Source organism: Camelina sativa, chromosome 3 (assembly GCF_030686135.1).
Source record: "Camelina sativa cultivar CO46 ecotype springtype chromosome 3, ASM3068613v1".
In the NCBI taxonomy this organism is placed as follows: domain Eukaryota; kingdom Viridiplantae; phylum Streptophyta; class Magnoliopsida; order Brassicales; family Brassicaceae; genus Camelina; species Camelina sativa.
In genome coordinates this window covers 12,044,518-12,064,165 of record NC_141882.1, presented here as the reverse complement: position 1 = coordinate 12,064,165, position 19,648 = coordinate 12,044,518, and the positions used below count along the sequence as shown (strand labels likewise).

The following is a 19,648-nucleotide window of genomic DNA, read 5'->3' as shown; positions in this document are numbered from 1 at the left end:
AATTTAGAGCCACGAAATTTTGTCACACAATAGAGACTAGCGCGAGAGTAGTGGCTTAGGGTCACATGATATGTGTATTAGTGTCTCCATAGTGATCAGTGGGATTGCCCCAATCCCACTAACCCTTCCTCAATCCTCGCATTATTACTCGCCTCTCAATTTCTCCCCTCTTTGTTATTTTTTTCTTTTTATTATCATATTTTCTTTCTCCTTTTCGGACAAAGTGAAATCACACCACAGAGGAAGGACGAGCAAGTTTTAGTTTGCTTTATAAGAAAGAACAAAAAAAAACAAATTTGCAAAACCATTGGATATCAATTCTATTAAAGCTGAAATACTCACTAGACTCAAATTGGACCATGGCTTTGTTTTAGTACGTTTTTCATTAAAAATGATTAGAGAATCACTTAATTTAATTAAATTAACCTATAGTTTCGATTTATCTAAATGACCATTATACCCTTGGGTCGATTACTTGAAACTAACTGGGTCGGGACGCGGATCCTCTCTGATCCGAAAATAGAAGAAAAAAATTTGCATATCTCTTTGTTCTCCGGATTAATAATTTCCGGATCTTGTATATTATTTGATTCAAGAATAGTTAAACACACAACCAAACAGAGTTATAATCCCTATAAATAAGGAAACTGGTATCAGAGTATTTAATGGTTTTAATAATATCAAATATTAACTACTACCATACTTAATCCCTATAATTATTATGAATATTAAGAATAATGAGAAATCTTTAATACTTATCAATTGTGACTTTGTTGCTTCCAAAATAATCAATAGATTAAATACGAAATTGTATATATATGTAAACTAATTTGATTTGCTTTTATATTGTGAGATATTTACGGAAACAACAAATCAATTAAATACAATTAAATAAAAACAAATCATCATTTAGTTTAGATTTTCAATATTTCCTTAACGAAATTATAGTAATTAATTATGATTAGTATAGATGAAAATAATAAAAAACACAGAAATTATATATATAAAGTTGTAAACTAATTTACAGAAAAAGTGTATTGTATATCCCACATCGACTAAATATTTTGGAATATGGTTGATAATCACTATAAATATATGACTAATATGTTTTGAGTATAAATGATCAGGAAGCTTGATTTATCAGGTATCCAAATTTAACAGTTTAATTTGGTTCTATATTTTAGCATATTTAAACTTTTAAAAGTAAACATAAAATAATATATTTACGTTTTTAAAAAAAAGTTTAAGATATTCTAAATATTTAAATTTTTATAGAATGTTTAAATTATTATAAATATTTGAACTCCGTCGAAAGTTTAAAATATTATAATATATTGAAAGTCTATAAAATATTTAAGTAATATTAATATTTTTACTCTTAAAAATTTTTAAAATATATAAAAAGTTTGAGTTAAACCCGTTAAAACAGGTATTTTTATCAAACTATAAATTAAATTGGGTTTTTTACAATATTTCTGGGATTTGATATATCAAATATTAACTGCTAAATAATAACCTAAATATACATAATCTCACTATAAATACAATGGTTTCTTAACCATTGAAATATCTCAAACTAAAATTTAACAAGCAACTTCTCCTCTTTTGACAACAAACCAAAATAAAGAAAAACTCATTCTCTTACAAAACTACTATCTGATATTGCGGTGTGTCTATCCTTTTACAAAACTACTATCCGATATTGCGGAATGTCTATTTTCTTACAAAACTACTATCTAATATTGCGGTGTGTCTGTTTACGTGAAAAGCTACATTCTACAAACTACATTCTACAAACTACTTACTCTATTAGGATTTCCAATTTACTGTATAACTCCAAATATACAAATAAACACTATATAACCAAAAAAAATAAGTCAAAATAAAAAACTACATTACAAAAATGCAAATTACAAAAAAAACTAACTAACAAAATATATAATCTCTTGCTGTAGCACGGGGTATCATCTAGTAATTCAATATTTCGATGGTTCATGTTTTTGATGGCTCATTCGCCCTGACTTATTGTACTAGGTATTGGTGCTACAGTAGGGGCAAAATATTTTCATATAATTATATTATTTTAAATATATAATTTAAGTATTTGTATAATATTGATATAAAATCCAAATATCATATTTTGATTTGGTTTTAATTTGGATTATTACGCGTCTATAACCTAGACGTATCTACTTTGGAACGGGAAACACGTCTCTATCCATCATGTCTCGTTTTATTATGTCCCATCTCGTTTCCTCTCGTCCTATATCTATTAGAAATTTTTTCTGTTTATTGATCGTTCTCTTTTAAATAATTACTTGTTATACAATATTTTTAATAGAGATTGTGTAAGAATTTTAGATGGGATACCCGAATTCTTCTTGAATATTTAATTTTATTTAGTTATTTATCTAGCTGTTTTCAAAAAATACCAAAATTCTGAAAGTACCTGTTCCAAAATAGCTAATTACTTCACGAAATATATAAAGTCTTCATGAATATTTAAGTTATATAGTTAGTAGAAATTACACTTCTCAAAACTTCTCAAAATATTTTTCAAAATTTCCAAAATTCTCAAAATATCGATCTCATATTGTTCTTTACATGTCACATATTGAACCTTTTTTTTAATCGGTTAAATGCAATCTTTTTTATTATATGAATTACCCATTTTCGTTGTACATCCACTATTTCTCATTGTAATACCATAAATAGTCCGGACTTAATCATAATTTCTTTTGCATGTTACATCAAATTTTTAGTTCTATTTGTTTTCTGTTTATTGGCACACCAAAAAATATTTATTAAGTTTTTAGAATAATGATTTCTCATTTATTTCATATTGGCTTTCCATAAAGACAGTGATGATGAATTATAAAATGAGTTAATCCTGGACACTGCTGATGGTGGAACAATACGAGACTTTGTGTCATAATTATTTTTGATTTTGTTTTTTTTTTCTTTTTTTTGTCAAATTTTCGATGAAGTTTAATAACATGATTTCATGATTTTGTTTAGTTTTATCTCTTTCATTTATATTAATTTAGTATTAACTTTGTTTTTTCATATAAATTTTAAATTTGAAAAAATGAGTTAGAACCGTATTATTTTAGAACCGTATTATTTTAAATATATAAAATAAGTATTTGTACAATATCGATATTAAATCTATATATTATATATTAATTCGGTTTTAGTTTGAATTATTGTGCATGTATTACTCATTAGAAAATGTTTATTAATAGGGATCAAGGAGGTATAGCTGATTGAGTTGCTGATCCACATGCTGCAAGTTGGTCGCCATTAATGTTGGACTGAGCTCTCGGAGTAAGATACGAACGAAGCGAAGAAGAGTGTAAGCGGAGAAGAGACTAAGATTGGGATTTTTGATTTTTCGTTTTCAGAGAAAAAAAAAGGTTTACTAATAGAGATTCAGTAAAAAAAATAAACAGGAGACTCGAATTCTCCGCTGATTTTAGTTAGTTAGTCGAAATTATCCAAAAATAAATTATAATTCTCAAAAACTATCTAATTATTTTTAAAAATACCCAAAATTCTCAAAGTACTCGTTCCAAATTGGGTTATTACCAAATTTATTAGGTAAATGATCTTATTCTTTTTATAATTAATAATCTATTGTTTGGTTACAGTTTCATCCTCAAATTATTGCAATTTATTATGAAATACGCACCTAAATACATTTATTTATGATAATTCGTCCGATGATACAATATTTTTCCAAATATTAAGTTTTCATAACTATTATATAGAAAATGTTTTGCTCAAGAAAAAAGTATATAGAAAAAAAAAAGTTAACTGCCAGCAGTGGGTTAATTTGTAACATCCGTTTTTCTTTTTCTAACATTTTACTAGTATACAGGAGTTTATGCCCAATCGACACTCCTACCATATCCCACTAACTAATTAAATTGAAACAACACGTTATTGCTCCAATGATACAACTGGTTTATTTATTCGCCGAAGAATTGTGTTGCTAAAGTTTTCAATGCAAAATAATTATCTTTGTTAGGTCTTGTTTAGGTTTGCAACTTACAATCGCCATTGAACAATTGAAACTCTTAATGTAAAGATCGGAGTATTGCCTTTTCCTACAGCATTGGATAACAGATTCACATATAATGTTGATTTTTGGATGTTAATGTTGATGTTTATTCACATATAATGTTGATGTTTGGATAGCATTGAATTGTCTCTTCTTTGGATGTTAATGTTGATCGGACCAAATGGCCCGATATATATTATTCATGTTTGGTCGTAGGATAAAGCAAGAATGATTACGAGTAGTACATGATGAATAAAGATTACTGGAGCATTTCAAATCAGCTTTATATAAATGTGGTTTTGTCTGACCATCCGAAATAATCAAATAGAAGTTTGCTTGAAGATCGGGAAAGTTGGAGACATAACTATAAAGTAATTTTTACATAAGAAAGCATCTCGAGGCTATTCAATTATCAACTTGACACTATTATGTCGATTTTTTTAGGGGGCTTAATTAAGAAGAATAATGTTTATAAAGAACACACAATTTTCTAGCTACTCCATGTTTTCTCGAAATACTGACAAAAAAAAATGTATGCATGCATGTTTATCACTTAAGACTATAAAATTAAGATACTATGAAAGTTTTAGTAATAACCATGTGGATTGGCCTAGTGCAATTTGAGCCTGATGCATTAACAGTTTTCTTATGTATAAAATGTATCATATCAATTGGGTAACTTATAAACTTAATTTGACTATTGATTCATGGGTTATATACTTAGATGTATTACATTTTTAAAAAAATCGTGTTGAAAGTTAATTAGTCTAATGCAATTCAAATATGAAAACAAATAAATTTGGATTTCTTGAAAAATATGTAACTTCCAACTAATGCTAACAATATGAAAGACTTTTATGATAGGACTTAAATTTTGGTTCTAACTCCTAAGCTGCTGATCAGCAACAATGACAGTATGACAAGAACGAAGGGGAAAAAACAAAAGCATCCCTGTCTATTCCTAGTCCATATTTGTTTTCAACAAACCAACTAAAATACGATCCATGTTCTCATGAGATGATCACCTCAACTAAACTAGTCGATAATTGTTGTTTGTCAAAGTTAACAACCCAAAATGGTTATTTACCTTTTTCTGTTAAACTAATCTTATAGGCAAGAAAGCTGAGCTACCTCTTTGAAAAATCATCTCATCCTCAAGGACCCACCATCAACCATTATCACCTATCCAGTCCCCATTTCCACCTAACGACTTCAAATTAAAACACATGAAAAAAAAGTCCACAATTTCTAAAGAAAAAGAGTAAAAAGAACAAAGAAAAAAAAAGCCTCAGCTTAGGATCTTTCAATATATATAAGCTCACACTAGCTCTCCATAAACCCACAATATCTAATTGTCCCTTCTCTTCTCCCTATCACACTACTACACACATCATGGCTTTCTCCACTAGAAGCCCCCTCTTCTTCTTCTTCACTACACTTATTCTTCTCTCCACTCAAATCCATGCTAGAGATAGCTACTTCTTTGGGAAATTCCACAGAGACTCTCCCAAAGACCAAAACCCTAACAATGTTATCCCTCTCGAGACCAGCGAGAAAACAACAGTAGATGAATCCATCCCCAACAAGAAAGAGCAAGAACAAGATCCTACCTTTGTCCCCGAGTCCGGAAACGGCTATGGCTTGTATGGTCACGAGACCACTTACAATGACAACAAAGAAGAGTTCAACAACAACAACAAGTACGATGACAAAGTCAACAGCAAGACTTTCTCCACTCCAAGCTTGAGCGAGACTGAGGAGTCTTTCAACAACTATGACGAAAAGTACCCGAAGGATACAGAGACCTACGGCAGCAACGGTTACAACAACGAAGAGTTCAACAACAACAACAACAATAAGTACGATACAAACTTCAAGGAAGAGTTCAACACCAACAACAAGTACGATGAAACCCCCAAGGAAGAGTTCAACAACAAGTACGCCAATGAAGAATTCAACAACAACAACAACAACAACAACAACAACAACAACAAGTACGATGAAAACGTGAAGGAAGAGTCTTTCTCTCAGAACAATGGAGACAACAAGGGAAGTTTCTACAACTCTAACGCTTACGGGACAGAGCTAGAACGTGAAACGCCGTACAAAGGCTACAGCCACAATTTAGAGAGGCAAGGCATGAGTGACACAAGGTTCATGGAAAAAGGTAGCTACTATTACGACCTTTACAACGCCAGAAACCACGGCCATTACTACCGGAAGCCTCACAGCAAACGCCCCGCCGGTTTCTATTCATCTCCGGCGACCGAGACTAACTACGACCAGCAATCGTATTCGTACGGAAACAACAACAACAACAACGAGGAGAACAGTTTTAAGGATCCATACAACTCCAAGTGGGAGAACGAACAGCCTGAGGAGTTTGTTGCGGGGCAAGGCACTAATAATCAGCTCAAGCCTTGATGAAGATTGTTATTTGATTTCCTCTCAAGACTACTAGCTACACTCTTCAGAAGCACTTTCTTTTATTTTCAACTAAGTTATATTACTTATCGTTGTTTAGTCAAAACTATATCGTTGTTATCATTGCAACAAATTAAAAGTGAAAGGGGTTTGTGTTTTTTTAAGTTGAGGTGGGTTTGCTTTTTTATTGGGTTTTTGAACTTTGATGTTTGCGTTTGCATATATTATTCGGAGAAAAGAAAGATACTAGTATATATATATGGTGCTACTTTATGTTATTATTCTCTTATGGTAATTTAATCACTTTTTTTGGTAATTTTATTTTTAATAAGTTTAGTTAAAGACTGTATGGATCTCCATTATTAAAAATGGGACCAAACGTGACAATTGTAATGGGGGGACATGAAGATGCCTCCTCCTCCTTGCGTAAGTGCAAAAGAGAAAGTAATAATTACTTGCACAACAAATATTTAATTTTAATGGATCTAGAAGACATATACTCCACTAGATTAGAATCGAAAAATAACACATTGTCGACGCCACAAAAATCTTCTCAAAGATGTGGCTTATTAATGTTAGTTGGGTGCATCAACAGTTGCCAGTTTGCCACCCACAGGTCGTATCAGTTCTATATATCAAGCTGTCAACCCAATTAACCAATTTAGCCTTTATTACCTTCAATCACGTTTATTACGTTCGTATATAGTCTCCTTAAGTAGTAGTAGTCCTTAAGTATACAATAAGAATTTAGTGTAATGGGGTAATATGGCCTGGAAAGGACCAAGAGAAACGCCGGGACAAGTAAAAGACAACGACAGTTCCAAAGGCACTCACTTAACATTAAGCAACAAGAATCCACTCTCTCGAGTCTTTACGAGGAAAAGAAAAGTCCTAATTCCGCTAATCACGGCCAACATAAAGCACAAATTATAACCCCTTTTTTTCCTTTTCTGGATTTATTAACTTTTTCCTAAAAGAAATCAAATTATTAAATAGTAAAAATATTACCACCATGCCGGCACAAATATTTACAAATTTTAGTATATAGTATATTAAACATATTTTTCTGTGCTAATCGTGAAATTCATAGCTAAAACAACAGTGTGTGTGTGTTTTCTGTTCGTTAGTTTATACTTTATATAGATTGAGGTGACACTTAAAAAAAAAAATTCCAGGTTCTGCAAGTGAAACTATGAATGTTCAAAATATTCCAACATGCAAAAAAATACTAGTACATGTTGTATACCAAAAACTTTAAACTAGTGATTTGACACGTGTCACTTATCCGCAACCAATTCCACCAAGCTTCCAGTAAGCGCAGCTGCATCTAATCCCTTACCCAAAAACCCTTCCCAAAAGCCCTAATCTCTTTCTCTCCTCTCCAAGAAGAGAAAAAAAAAAAAAAAAAAAACCAAATCGAAAGATCTGAATCGTTCAATGTCTGCCGCCAGGTCAGTCTTCCGCTCCGCCGCAAGCCGAGCATCCGCCGCCGCGTCTAGGTTCTCCACCGGACCCAAGCCTATGCCTTCATCGGCACGTTCCGCGTTTCGGATGCCTAAACAGAGCCCGCTTTCAAACCGCATTTTCAGGTGAAAAATCTTCTCTTAACCCAGAGAGCACTGAGTTTGTCGCTAATTTCGTTCTGTAATCAATTCTGAGTTTTATTAACTTGCGAATTTTGTTTGGAATGAAAGATCACCCGTGGAGCTGAGCTGTTGCGTGGAGACGATGCTCCCTTACCACACTGCCACTGCTTCAGCTTTGCTCAATTCGATGCTCTCCGCTTCACGCCGTGGTTGGATCGTTGAAGGTACCTCTCTCTCTCTCTCTCTCTCTCTCTCTCTCTCTCTCTCTCTCTCTTCGTATTGCGATTCTTCGTCCGATGATTGAAATGCACCAACTAAGCTTTTAATCAAAAATGTCACTTTTGTATAGTCTAGTCTTTTAGGTGAATGTTTTGTAGTGGAGGGATTGGTATGAAGAAACCTATAGTTGAAGATGTAAATCATAGTGATGATTATTGATTAGAACAATTGACTTGATTCTTCAGTTTGTTGCATAATAGTGGTAATGATCCATTTGGTCATGTGGTGGTTCTTATATATCCATCATATGCTTGACGATTTTTCCATGTTCCGGTTGTTGTAGATAGACAAAACAAGGTCCTGGTTGTTGTTGTGGGGTTAGGTTTAGAGTTGTTGTTGTGGATCATGACTGTGTTAGTGTAGTGAATGTGGCTTTTTTTTGGATGAGTTCATGAATACTTCTAGTTCTACACTTCTCTGGCACCTCTGAGCTTTATTTGTGTGTGCAGTATTGATGGGTAGTTAGCTTTATTCCTTTATAACACAGATTTGATTATGGGATTTTACTTTCCTTTTGTCTGGATTTGTCCCAGTATTACTATTCGTAGGTCTATGCCCTTGAGATCTTGGTGTTCTTAGGATCAAAAGTCCTTTTTTTTTGTTTTTTGCAAATTTTTTTTGTATCCAATGTTTCCCTAGCATACTCTGCATTGAAGGATAGCATAATACTCAAGTATCAGTAACCTTTACCAGAGTCTGTCTTTTGGTATCTTTTCTACATATTTTTACCCAATTATCCAATGTCTTGCATTCACTGAGCCAAAATTCAATTTTTTTTCTTTTTTTCTTTGTAGGGCTAGACGAGACTAGATGAAAGAACTATCAGCAAGAGTGATGTGAGTCAATTTATCATCTGGTCTAGGAGTTAGGTCTTTTACTTTGCCATCATAGTTATAGATTTTTTCAAAAAGGGATTTTCTTCAGCAAAAAAAAACTCCAAGAAAAATGGGTTAGTTTGTGGTTGATTCTGTGTGATAGGCTTCGTTGGTAATGAGATTGAATATGTTTGGAATATTGACATGATGTTATATTTTCTATGAACCTCTGGGACTAGAACACTTGTCATTAGCACAAAAATCACACTGATACAAAATTGTATTCACTCAGATTGCAATGATGATGTATGATGAAATTACTGGGGAGAGGTCAGCGATGCATGCAGTCTAAGACAAGGTGGTGGTGTAATGAAGCTGTTTTTTTCTTTTTATTTTTGGTTTCTTGAACCTGATCTTAGGGCAGATTATAGAGAGAAGAAACCATTAGAAGTGATAAATAATCGAGTCGCATCTCTTAGGTCACAAGGTTTACCTTTTTTCTGCTTTACCTTCACAAATTGTGTCGAAAAGTTCTAATGGAGTGTTTGTATTCTGTTGTTGTAGATGGATGACTCTTCTTCTCACCATTGCAGTAGCCAGGAAGATTTGTTTTAAGAGTTGTTAGACCACTTGTGTTGATTCTTAAACCATAAGAAGTGGTTCCTGCAAATGTTTTTTACTACTTTATTTACCTTTATAAATATCAAGTGAATTTCTTGAATCAGTTGACATGGGTTCTTACTTCTTACATCACATCGCCTTCTAGTTTATATGCATCTGAAATTATATCTCTTGAAACTGAAGAGGCAATGTTAATATAGAATAAAACAACAGATATGATATTCATATTCATATACCAGATTTAAGACTTGAAGAGTAAAAATAAAAAGACCACTAAATGAGCCACAGTAGTCAAAGCCTGAAAACATCACATGTGACGAACGTAGAGTTCACACGTATTGCTGAATTTAGTAAACAATTTGATTCCTTGACTTCAGTGACTCGGAAACGAACAAGAAAGTCATGTAAATTTTTTCCAAAATGGGGGTAAATGTGTGTACAAATTCCTCATTCTCATCCTTATTCCTGCGTGGTCCCATTTAAAATCTACAGTTTAGACCAAATACATTTTTCGTATGAGACAAATTATAGACTATGGTCCGAGGTGGGAAATTATGATCATATCTAACTGTACTAGTATTTCCTGAGGCCAATGATATGTTACATCCACCATCTTCAATAGAAAAAAAATCTTATGGATGTGTTTCTTAGCTTAAAAGTTAAAATATGTAATATTTTTGGTTGTTTTGTTGTAAGTTCTTCTGTATAGCTACACATTTAGCACATGCCAAAAGAAAAGAAAATTTTGAATTTGTTATACGTTTCTTGATTTCAATCATCCACCAACATATCCGGCGATGAATCATCCAATCATAATAATGCATGCAAAAAAATCTTTACTTACTAAAAAGTGTATCATTATTATCACAAATCAAACAATACATTGAGCCGGAAATAATATTAGAAAATCATCAAAAACTTAAAAAGGAAATAAATGATTACAGACACACACTCACTAACTCATGCACAGATACACACATACGTAAAAAACTTTAGTAAATTACAAATTAAATCATTTGAGCAACTTTGAAATTAAGAAAAGCAACTTTGAATTGTTTTCACACCTTATTATACCTTTCTCTTGCTTTCTTGCACCAAAAGCTGTTCAACAGTAACCTCTCACACACCACTTCTTCTTCTTCTTCAAATCATGCTCCTCCTCCGTTCTCACTCTTCTCTCTCTAAATCTCTCCCATGGGTTATCTCTCTTCTTGCAACTGCGAATCCGCCGTTGCGATCTGTGATTCCTACAACTGGAACCCTCGTCGACGATCGAAACGTCATCATCCTCCAAAAATCCGAATTTTCAGCTACGACGAACTCGCTGCTGCTACAAACGGCTTCTCCGCCGGAAACTTCCTAGGAAAAGGAAGCCACGGCAGAGTTTACAAAGCCGTTCTTGACAACGGAAAGCTTCTCACTGCCGTCAAGAGAACAATCCTCACCACAACCACAACAACCGGCGGTCACAATAGTACTAACAACGTGAATCAAGCGGACAACGAGATCGAGATCCTAACACGAGTTCGTCACCGTTGGATGGTCAACTTAATCGGTTACTGCGTTGACCACCGGAGAAAAACGAAACTCTTAGTCGTCGATTACATGCCTAACGGTACACTTTACGATCAGTTACATTCTCGTTGTTCGTTACATCCACCGCTCAGTTGGAACCGGAGAACCAAACACGCGCTCCAGATCGCGTCTGTACTCCACGCTCTTCACGCCGCGGAGACTCCAGTGATCCACCGCGACATTAAATCGTCGAACATCCTCATCGACGGCGACGGTAACGCTAGGTTAGCAGATTTCGGATTAGCCTTGATCGGAAACGTCGACGACGAGCGCTTGAAATGTACACCGCCGGCGGGAACGCTGGGGTATTTAGATCCGTCGTATTTAGCTCCGGCGGATCTAACGGCGAAGACCGATGTTTTCAGCTTTGGGATATTGTTGTTGGAGATGATCAGCGGTAGAGAAGCCATTGATTTGAGTTATAGTCCGTCGTGTATCGTTGATTGGGCGGTTCCGTTGATAAAACGCGGCGAGTTCGCCGCGGTTTGTGATCCGAAGATTAAGAACCGTCCTTACTCCGCCGTGATTCGGAAACTTGCGGTGTTGGCTGCGAGGTGTGTTAGATCGACGGCGAAGAAGCGTCCCGATATGTTAGAGGTTGTGGAGTGTTTGAAAACGGTGAGGAAGCTATCTCAGGCTTCTCCGTCGTGGAATCGTCTGCGGCGGGGGAGTGAAGAAATATCGGAAAACGTTTTCGCGGTTGAGGAAGAAATGAAGGAAGAGATCCATGTGAGGATCGTGAGAGGAGGAAGCAGCAGGAAGAACCGTAAGGATAGTAATGTATTACACGAGAGAATAGTTTCGGAGGAGGAGACGTTGCTTTCTCCGCCGCCGCAGCTTCGTCGTCGGAATTTTGTACTGAGGTCGAGATCAGTGGGAGCGAAAGTTGGACCTGATCCAAACGAAGACATTGGAGATAACGAGACGGTGGCGACACTCAGAGTTCTTATCGAGGAAGAAAGACCGGTGACGACGATGGCGGCGGCGGAGATGAGGCTGCGCAAGTCGAGGTCGGTGGGGATTGTACGTAGTAACAAAACGGCGTCGCGGAAGAGATATTAAATGTGTTTTTTTTTTTAAAAAAGTCAGCTATATTGTTTGACCGTTGCCTGAATTTTTTTTTTTTCACAAATCAATTATATTGATATAAAAAAAGTGTTTACAAAATACACAAACATTCCCATACAACCATTGTACGCAAATATATGAAATTGATCCAATTTTAGTGAAGAAGTGGAACTAACCCTGCTGTTATTTAGTCTTATAGATAACAGATAAAATCTCTGAAGTCCCCTTTCACACACTTTTTATTGACCCTTGCCTGATATGCTTTCTATTTTTGTTTATTTCTTTGTCTCATTTTGTTTGTTTTTTTTTAATTATTATTTATTGAGCTAATATTCGGATTTCATTGTTTGTAATTTGTATTGAATAAAAAGTATGTTTGCTACAAATTTTTCAAGATGATTTGAACATAAAGTTTTTAAAAAGTCAGAAAGAAATTAAAGAAGGAAAGGAATAGACTTGAATATCATAAAGTTGAATTAGAAAAATGAGTAATAGTCACATTGAATAGTTTTTTTTTCTTTCTTTCTATAAAACTCTGTTTTGTCAAGATGAAGTTGGTTTTTTACCTAAATTTGTATGAATCTTTGGTAACTAAGCTAGTTTACTCTATTTTCAAAAGACTGGCAAAGTCTGTTTTTTAAAATGCACATAATAAAAATAATAGTAAGATTTTGTTTGTTTTGTATTCTTTTAGCGGACAATGACCAACGATTAAATCATGTTTTCTTTTGTATTTCTTAACTGGTTTTGCATAATCAAACAAAGACTTAGCTTCACGTCGCACTTGTATCCGCTCTATATAACCTCACGGTCCACAAACACGACATCACGTCGCACTTCATATCGAATACAAAGATCTGAAGCAACAGATGATACTTTTGTGATCCAGTGAAATTTCTAAAAGGAGAAGAAACACAAAACGGTTTCAGTTTCATCCAAATATGTTCTACACAAATACTACTATGTAAATTCAACAGTAGCAATATACAACGAAGCATTTACATCAACAGATATATAAAATTTTCACAACCCAAAAACATCTGATCAAACGCTAACCACAAACTGAAACCTGCAAAAATCCAACAAGACACACTACTACTTGTGTTCCCCACTTAGGCACTCCTCCATGTCCTTTGCAAGTGCATGAATCCTTCAGACCAGCGAATCTTCCGACATAACAGTAAGCAGAGAGTATTTAGCTTTGATTGAGATCTTGCCTGCTTCAACACAAAGCTTAGCCCCAGTCACTACCCAATATCCAGGTGGTTCCTCTGGACCTCTCACCACCTCCTTCATGTCCACAAGACTTAGCAGCTTTGGTTTCACAGGCGGAGATGGCCCCCTAGGATACACTGCAGAGTTTAGATCAATCTTAGACTGTGGCTTTGTTGTTGCCGGGTTTGGATTTAAACCTGCGCTTAGTCTTGTACTAATCATCGAGAAAACACCCGATTTGCGAGAGTTTGTTGAGAGATGATCCCAGCATGATTTACGTATAACAGCTGAAGCATCGAGTGAGAAACCGAGCCTCAAGAAGAGAACTTTCCTCATACCCATTCCTTTAACTTCTAGCCACGCTTTGGTTACAATAGAGGCGGTGTCATCAGACCGTGCTCCGTTGTACTGAACTGGGAAGGTGCAAACGTGTGAGAATATTCCCCATTTCACAGGTTCATAATACCCCTTTTCTTCTGGTTCATCTATGGGTTCATAGGTGTCATCGTGTGAGAGATGGAGACTTGGAGGACATGTAGAGAGGTGCTGCAAATGGATTGCTAGATGATCTCCTTTCTTCCCCTCCAGGAAGAAGCGTAGTCCAGTTACTGGTCGCTCACATGAATCAACCTATTAGAACAGTTTTTGAGAATTGAAAGTTTGAATTTGACCACAAACGTTTATTATCTACAATAATGTGAAGAACACATGTACCTTTGATGTGTTGACATATAACTTTGGACCCAACAAAGAGAACTGAAGGGACGGAGAACTTTGTTTTCTGCGGCGTAGTCCAAGAGGGAGATCACCATAAACAGGAGCCCACTGGCGTGGAAGTTGAAACTCAAGAAACTGATGCAACTCTTCAATCGGTGGCTTATCTACAACATTATACACAACCTTGTTACCTGAATGAACCGTTGAGAAACTAACTAAGATACAAAAGCCAAAATACAAAGTGCTCACATCGAAGGTATAAGTTCACCGCATGACTAAGAAATCCTGTTCCAGGGAGACCACTCAAGAGTGAAGTTATAGGAACAAAGCACATTGATATGGCATTGGGTGATTGTGAAATTGTTGAGAGCCATTGATCATGACTTTGTCCGATATCAACACCTCCTCTTCTGACACAAATGCTCACCATATCCTATAAAGATGCAAAGTACACATTTTTTTTTTTAACTTCCGAGTTTCAACATACAAAACCCATATGACTCACTGCATTAGTAGTAGTAAGAAGAAGCAGACCTCGTTCTTGGAGCGCAAGATAACTGGGCGACTAACCGAGGCATTTAATGGTTGAAATCCCCACTGGAGAGGATTCTCCTCCTGCAGAACCGTCAAACATGTCAGATTCCACTGTGATTTAAACGCAATGAAGAACGATGGAAAAAACTAGTAAAAGACTCTTTTTTACATTTCGCTTTCCGGAATGAACAGCAGCAGAAGAGATACTTTCAACTGGATGAGCAGAGAATCTTTTGTCACCCAATTGCTTCAACAGTTTCTGGACTTCCTCAGGCTCATGATTCGAATTACGCAGCTGCTTCATGTGAATAACATCTTTCCCTCCCATAGTCACTCCAACAACTATATGAGTACCATATTTCTCAATAAACCTGTCATATAATATAACACACACCAAAATTCAAATCTCACCCATTTACAAAAGATCCAAACTTGCAAACAAAAAGCAAAACTTGATTAGTTACCCAGCAAGTGCAGCAGAGTCCCAAGAAGAAGGAACCTCACGTTTGACTTCATCACGTAGAGTAACTTGCGACCTAACGAGCTCTACACTGTACAAACTAATGAACCAACCATCATAAGCTAAAGTCTTGACAGAGCTCGCATCTTTCTGCCAACATCTGTTAAACTCAAACATAGTATTAAACATCCCTGATGGTATCTTCCCAGACAGAGACATATCTTGATTAAACTTCTCCGACATCTACACACAAAAACCACTCCAAATTTTAAAAGGGTTTCACATAAACACGAATCAGTTAAAAAAGATCAAGTCTTTAGGATAGTCTAAAACCTGATTAAAAGAGAGTATATCGGAGCGTAATCGAGTACGTTCGCCTTTATCGCACTTAATCGAGCTGGAGACGTTATTAACAACGATCCCACCGGGGAAAAACAAGTCACGGTTCCGGGTCGGGTCAATCTCGACTAGCCTAGACCCGTCTGGTGTAGCTTTACAGTAAGAGAGACGAACATCGGAACAGAGGTCATAACCTAATCCGATCACTGATACGGCTTTCTCGGCAGCGGATTGAGCATCGAGGCGGGTGAAATTGTAAGCCATGGGATAAGAAAGAGAGAGATGATGATGACGAAACAAAAGGGGAAGAGGAAAATTTCAAAAAAGATTGAGGCTTTGAGTGGTGAAGAAGACGAAGACGAGGAACGAAGCCATCTTTGAAGTGGTCAACGGTGTATGGCTCACAAAAGAGCAAAGAGACTCATAACAAAAGGAAAACAAAATATTTAGTCAACACGCAATTACTTTGACTTTATTTGGTTTAAAATGTTTGAATTGTTTGGTTTATGATATTACAAGTTAGTGAATATGAAATGCTTAGAATAATATTTTTTACCTAATTTTTTTTAATGTTGATTTAGTAGCAGCAACTAATACATATTGATATTTTTTTTATTTTAATATATCTTGTTCTGAGGATACACTTATTAGGCAGTTAGGCTGATGATATTTGACTAAGACAATGTAAAAATTCGTGATCAGCAGATTTGTTTTCTAGCTTTTTTGTCCAATTTTCTAACTCAAAACAAAATTGATGGTTACTATAATACTATTGTCTAGTGTTTTACAATTTGTCTTTTCAAAAATCTCAGTATGTGTTAAACATATGTTTAAGTAGATCAAACTTCTGGCGGATGTCATGAAGACCAAACCTTGTAACATGAAACTTTCTATGCTAGACTTTTTCTCATAGACTCATAGTGCAAGGCTGTGATCAGGCAGAGAGGCGTTACATCATTGATTCAATACTTTATTTCCTTGTAAGATTTTTATTTTATTTATCATTAGCTGTGCTTGTATAATTGGGTGTCAAACTCACTGTAGTGTAGTAGGTATGGATGGGCAATGACATCTTTTTTACACGTTAGTCGTCGCATGTTACTCAGTGATGGACAAAGTTGCGGCGTTGGGACCAAATATAGATTTTTTTTTTCCTAGAAATAACACCTACAAATTAAACTTTGCAATTTGAACTTTTCGTATTTTTAAACAAGAAATTAACTCTTAAACGCTATGAAACAATTTTTTTTTAAACAACACCTAAAACATTTCAATAAAATAATTTACAGGCGGTTGAACCCGAAATGCCAATGTATAAAACTTGAAGATAAACCACCGTCGACCGCAAGTGATCTTTTGAAGTCTTGTGATAGTTTTCGTATAAGATTATTCAAATTCGTATAAGATTATTTGAACAATTAATAATTTAGTAAGACTTGTGATAGTTTTCGGTGGGTACGGTTTTGTGTGTCGTCTCTCTAATCCATTCGTTTGTTTGAACTGAACTCGTAGGCTTTAAAGAAAATGTTTCCTATTGTCTCGTGCTCAAATTCCTTGTACTGTTATTTTAGATGAATAATTCTTGTACACAATCTTTACTCATAAGTTGAATAGTGATATGTTTTCGGTTTCCCTATAGTATGTTACACACACATATATGGTTTATCTAGAGAGTGGAACAAGATGTGTATATGTCTATTTGTATGATTGTATCTACAACAAAACACAAACGAAGACATTATTTATATGCAGGAATTAAGTACAAACACAAGCCTTAATTAGCACTACCTTATTTATATAACACCCATATATCAAAAGTTTACCCCCGTAATTAAGTAGCGAAGTTGAAGAACATATCTAACATATATGTCCTTCGGGTTTCATTTCGGCTTCTTATGTCTCTGTATCGGACCTAGACTGCCGTGAGGAACTGGCCCGGGAAAACCTCCTCCATAAACCGGGCTCGGATTCCAAAACCCGTAATCACCATACAACTTTGGTAGAAAGCTCTTGGATTTCACCTTTAAGGAAGAAGAATCTAAATGATCTTGAGATGGATATTTGTTTATAGAGATAGAGGGTCTTGCCATGGCGGTCGAGATGATGAGCATAGCAAGGGTAGTTATGCGAAACATTGACATATTAGATACATGAAAAACCATTATCATGAAGGAACTCTTACGATCTGCATGATGTTCCTACCTTTTCAAAGCTATTTAAAACCAGATTAGATAGAGGATTACAGCTCATATCTTGTTTTATTTATGTAAACTTTTATATAATTATGAAAAAAACTTGTTTTATATCAAATGTATAGTGTAATTAAGAGAGGGCATTTGAGGATACAGTGGGTTTTTTTATGGTTTATCACGTCATATGAATGAGAAAGTTCATGAGGTTTGCATGTACTTCTTTCTTGTTTGTACATTATACGCGGAAAGTGGAAACGATCGATCGATACTACGTTGGTTATGAATTCTCAAAATAGACCAAGGTTTAGGCCCAGTAGTATGATGAGGCCCAAATTTTATTCTATTATGGCTAGCTAAGGGCTTCAATTAGTTTTTGCGTATATGTTTTTTATACCCTTTAAGGTTTTGTTTTTCAAGTTATATGCTTACATTACTTAATAAAGAAAGCATAATGTTTTGGAGAAGTGAGTATTTTCATTATAATTTACAAGGGTCACTCTTATTATAATCAAAATTGTTTTTGTAGAGATCGTAAATGCAAACACAGTAGAAAAAAAGTAAAAGAAAACTTTGGTTGAGTATAACTGAGAGAGTTCTTAATATATATATATATATATATAATAATGAGAGAGAAGAAAAAAATGAGAGAAACGGTAGTGAAGTTACTTAGTCAAGAACGTTTTTTGTATTAAATAGACAGGTGTCAGTTTTTAATGGTTACAATATAAAAGATAATATATATATATATATATATGATTAGAATAATATCTTTTTTATTTAAAAAAAAAAAACTTACAACGATTGCTCTGTTGGATTTGCTCTTAACAGCAAAGCGTGCCTATGTAGGCAAAAAAGAAACTTTGGCCTACGATCATTCATTTTTTGTTTCTAATCATATAAGCTTAACTTGAGAAACATAATGCTTTTTAATTAATAGAACCATTCCTAATGTTAAACTTAAGCATGTTTTTTTTCGTCATTGTTTTTGCAATCCTCTAACACAATTAACTTCTTTGATATTATTATATTTTGCTATTTGTGTTACGTTTTATAACTAATATTTTAGTTTTTTACTCTACTCTTTTAAAGGTGATATTAGTTACTATTAATTTTTTTTTTATGAGTTAAAGTGTTTTTTTTTTTCTTATCGCCTCTGGCTTCCATAACCCTCGCACGGCTCTGCTCAACAGAAATCTTCTCGTAAAAAAACAAATAAAGTGTGTTGTTTAAAATTAGAATAAATAAATGGTAAAATATATAAACATGAATCTAATAATAATTTTATATATTGGTGTTTTAAATAACCAAAATCTTAGAAACTTTAGTGGTCAAGACCTCAGTACCAGAAATGATCAATAATAGTGTCTATTTAATTAATAACTCGCCATCTACTTTAAAAACTCGTCATTATATTTCATAACTATAAATACAGAATACACAAAAGGTTAACAATAACATTAAGTTATAAAATGATATCATCATTTGACTACATATATATTATACATATCAAAATCCTTATTTTCAGAAAATGGGTCATCATCTATTATTACTATTTCTTAAACAATTAATCTATATAATAATGACAATCTGAATAAATGCAAACAACGATTATGATTTTTCGTCGTACATTTTCATAAAAAAATATGTTGTAATTTTTTAAAAATAATTTATCTAGTTGTGTCTGTCAATTGTAAAGTTGTGTATTTTCAACATTTTTCATCATTTTTTTTGTTTTAATAGTTGTGTCTATTCGATATTCA

General features: G+C 34.4%; 3 protein-coding genes and 2 pseudogenes across 9 annotated transcripts; 3 read left to right on the top strand and 2 right to left on the bottom strand.

The window, feature by feature from the left end:
• The first annotated feature begins 5,249 nt into the window (after window positions 1-5,249).
• LOC104776903 (uncharacterized) lies at window positions 5,250-6,765 on the top strand. Its single transcript, XM_010501067.3, has one exon. The coding sequence runs from the start codon at window positions 5,456-5,458 to the stop codon at window positions 6,485-6,487; it is 1,032 nt and encodes a 343-aa protein (XP_010499369.2). The 5' UTR covers window positions 5,250-5,455; the 3' UTR covers window positions 6,488-6,765.
• An 831-nt stretch (window positions 6,766-7,596) lies between these two features.
• On the top strand, window positions 7,597-9,891 carry LOC104776902 (protein NUCLEAR FUSION DEFECTIVE 6, mitochondrial). 6 transcript variants are annotated; one of them, XR_766184.3, is made up of 5 exons: window positions 7,806-8,076; window positions 8,182-8,297; window positions 9,147-9,188; window positions 9,460-9,525; window positions 9,732-9,891. XR_766184.3 is itself a non-coding variant. In XM_010501065.3 (4 exons), the coding sequence occupies exons 1-3, from the start codon at window positions 7,925-7,927 to the stop codon at window positions 9,164-9,166; spliced, it is 288 nt and encodes a 95-aa protein (XP_010499367.1). In that variant the 5' UTR covers window positions 7,818-7,924; the 3' UTR covers window positions 9,167-9,188; window positions 9,732-9,891. The 6 variants fall into 6 exon arrangements, 3 of the variants coding, with proteins under 3 accessions (XP_010499368.1, XP_010499367.1, XP_010499366.1); XR_015591788.1 differs by having other exon boundaries at window positions 7,816-8,076; window positions 9,460-9,646; XM_010501065.3 differs by lacking the exon at window positions 9,460-9,525 and having other exon boundaries at window positions 7,818-8,076.
• Window positions 9,892-10,787: 896 nt separating this feature from the next.
• LOC104776901 (serine/threonine-protein kinase-like protein At1g28390 pseudogene) lies at window positions 10,788-12,593 on the top strand (annotated as a pseudogene). Its single transcript, XR_015591781.1, has one exon. The product of XR_015591781.1 is annotated as a serine/threonine-protein kinase-like protein At1g28390 pseudogene (transcript).
• A 714-nt stretch (window positions 12,594-13,307) lies between these two features.
• Window positions 13,308-16,197, bottom strand: LOC104776900 (MACPF domain-containing protein NSL1). Its single transcript, XM_010501061.3, has 7 exons — window positions 15,691-16,197; window positions 15,362-15,600; window positions 15,067-15,268; window positions 14,898-14,978; window positions 14,613-14,796; window positions 14,361-14,527; window positions 13,308-14,276 (listed from the first exon to the last, which is right to left on the bottom strand). The coding sequence occupies exons 1-7, from the start codon at window positions 15,958-15,960 to the stop codon at window positions 13,584-13,586; spliced, it is 1,836 nt and encodes a 611-aa protein (XP_010499363.2). The 5' UTR covers window positions 15,961-16,197; the 3' UTR covers window positions 13,308-13,583.
• A 1,173-nt stretch (window positions 16,198-17,370) lies between these two features.
• On the bottom strand, window positions 17,371-18,039 carry LOC104776899 (uncharacterized; annotated as a pseudogene).
• Window positions 18,040-19,648: the final 1,609 nt, after the last annotated feature.

Bases quoted from the DNA above. Each gene is read 5' to 3' on its own strand.
- LOC104776903 (XM_010501067.3), top strand. From the start codon at position 5,456: ATGGCTTTCTCCACTAGAAGCCCCCTCTTCTTCTTCTTCACTACACTT.
- LOC104776902 (XM_010501065.3), top strand. From the start codon at position 7,925: ATGTCTGCCGCCAGGTCAGTCTTCCGCTCCGCCGCAAGCCGAGCATCC. The intron at 8,077-8,181 runs GTGAAAAATCTT...TTGGAATGAAAG, and splicing joins CTTTCAAACCGCATTTTCAG to ATCACCCGTGGAGCTGAGCT. The intron at 8,298-9,146 runs GTACCTCTCTCT...TTTTCTTTGTAG, and splicing joins CCGTGGTTGGATCGTTGAAG to GGCTAGACGAGACTAGATGA.
- LOC104776900 (XM_010501061.3), bottom strand. From the start codon at position 15,960: ATGGCTTACAATTTCACCCGCCTCGATGCTCAATCCGCTGCCGAGAAA. The intron at 15,269-15,361 runs GTAACTAATCAA...ATTATATGACAG, and splicing joins GACTCTGCTGCACTTGCTGG to GTTTATTGAGAAATATGGTA. The intron at 14,528-14,612 runs GTGAGCACTTTG...ATAATGTTGTAG, and splicing joins GGTGAACTTATACCTTCGAT to ATAAGCCACCGATTGAAGAG.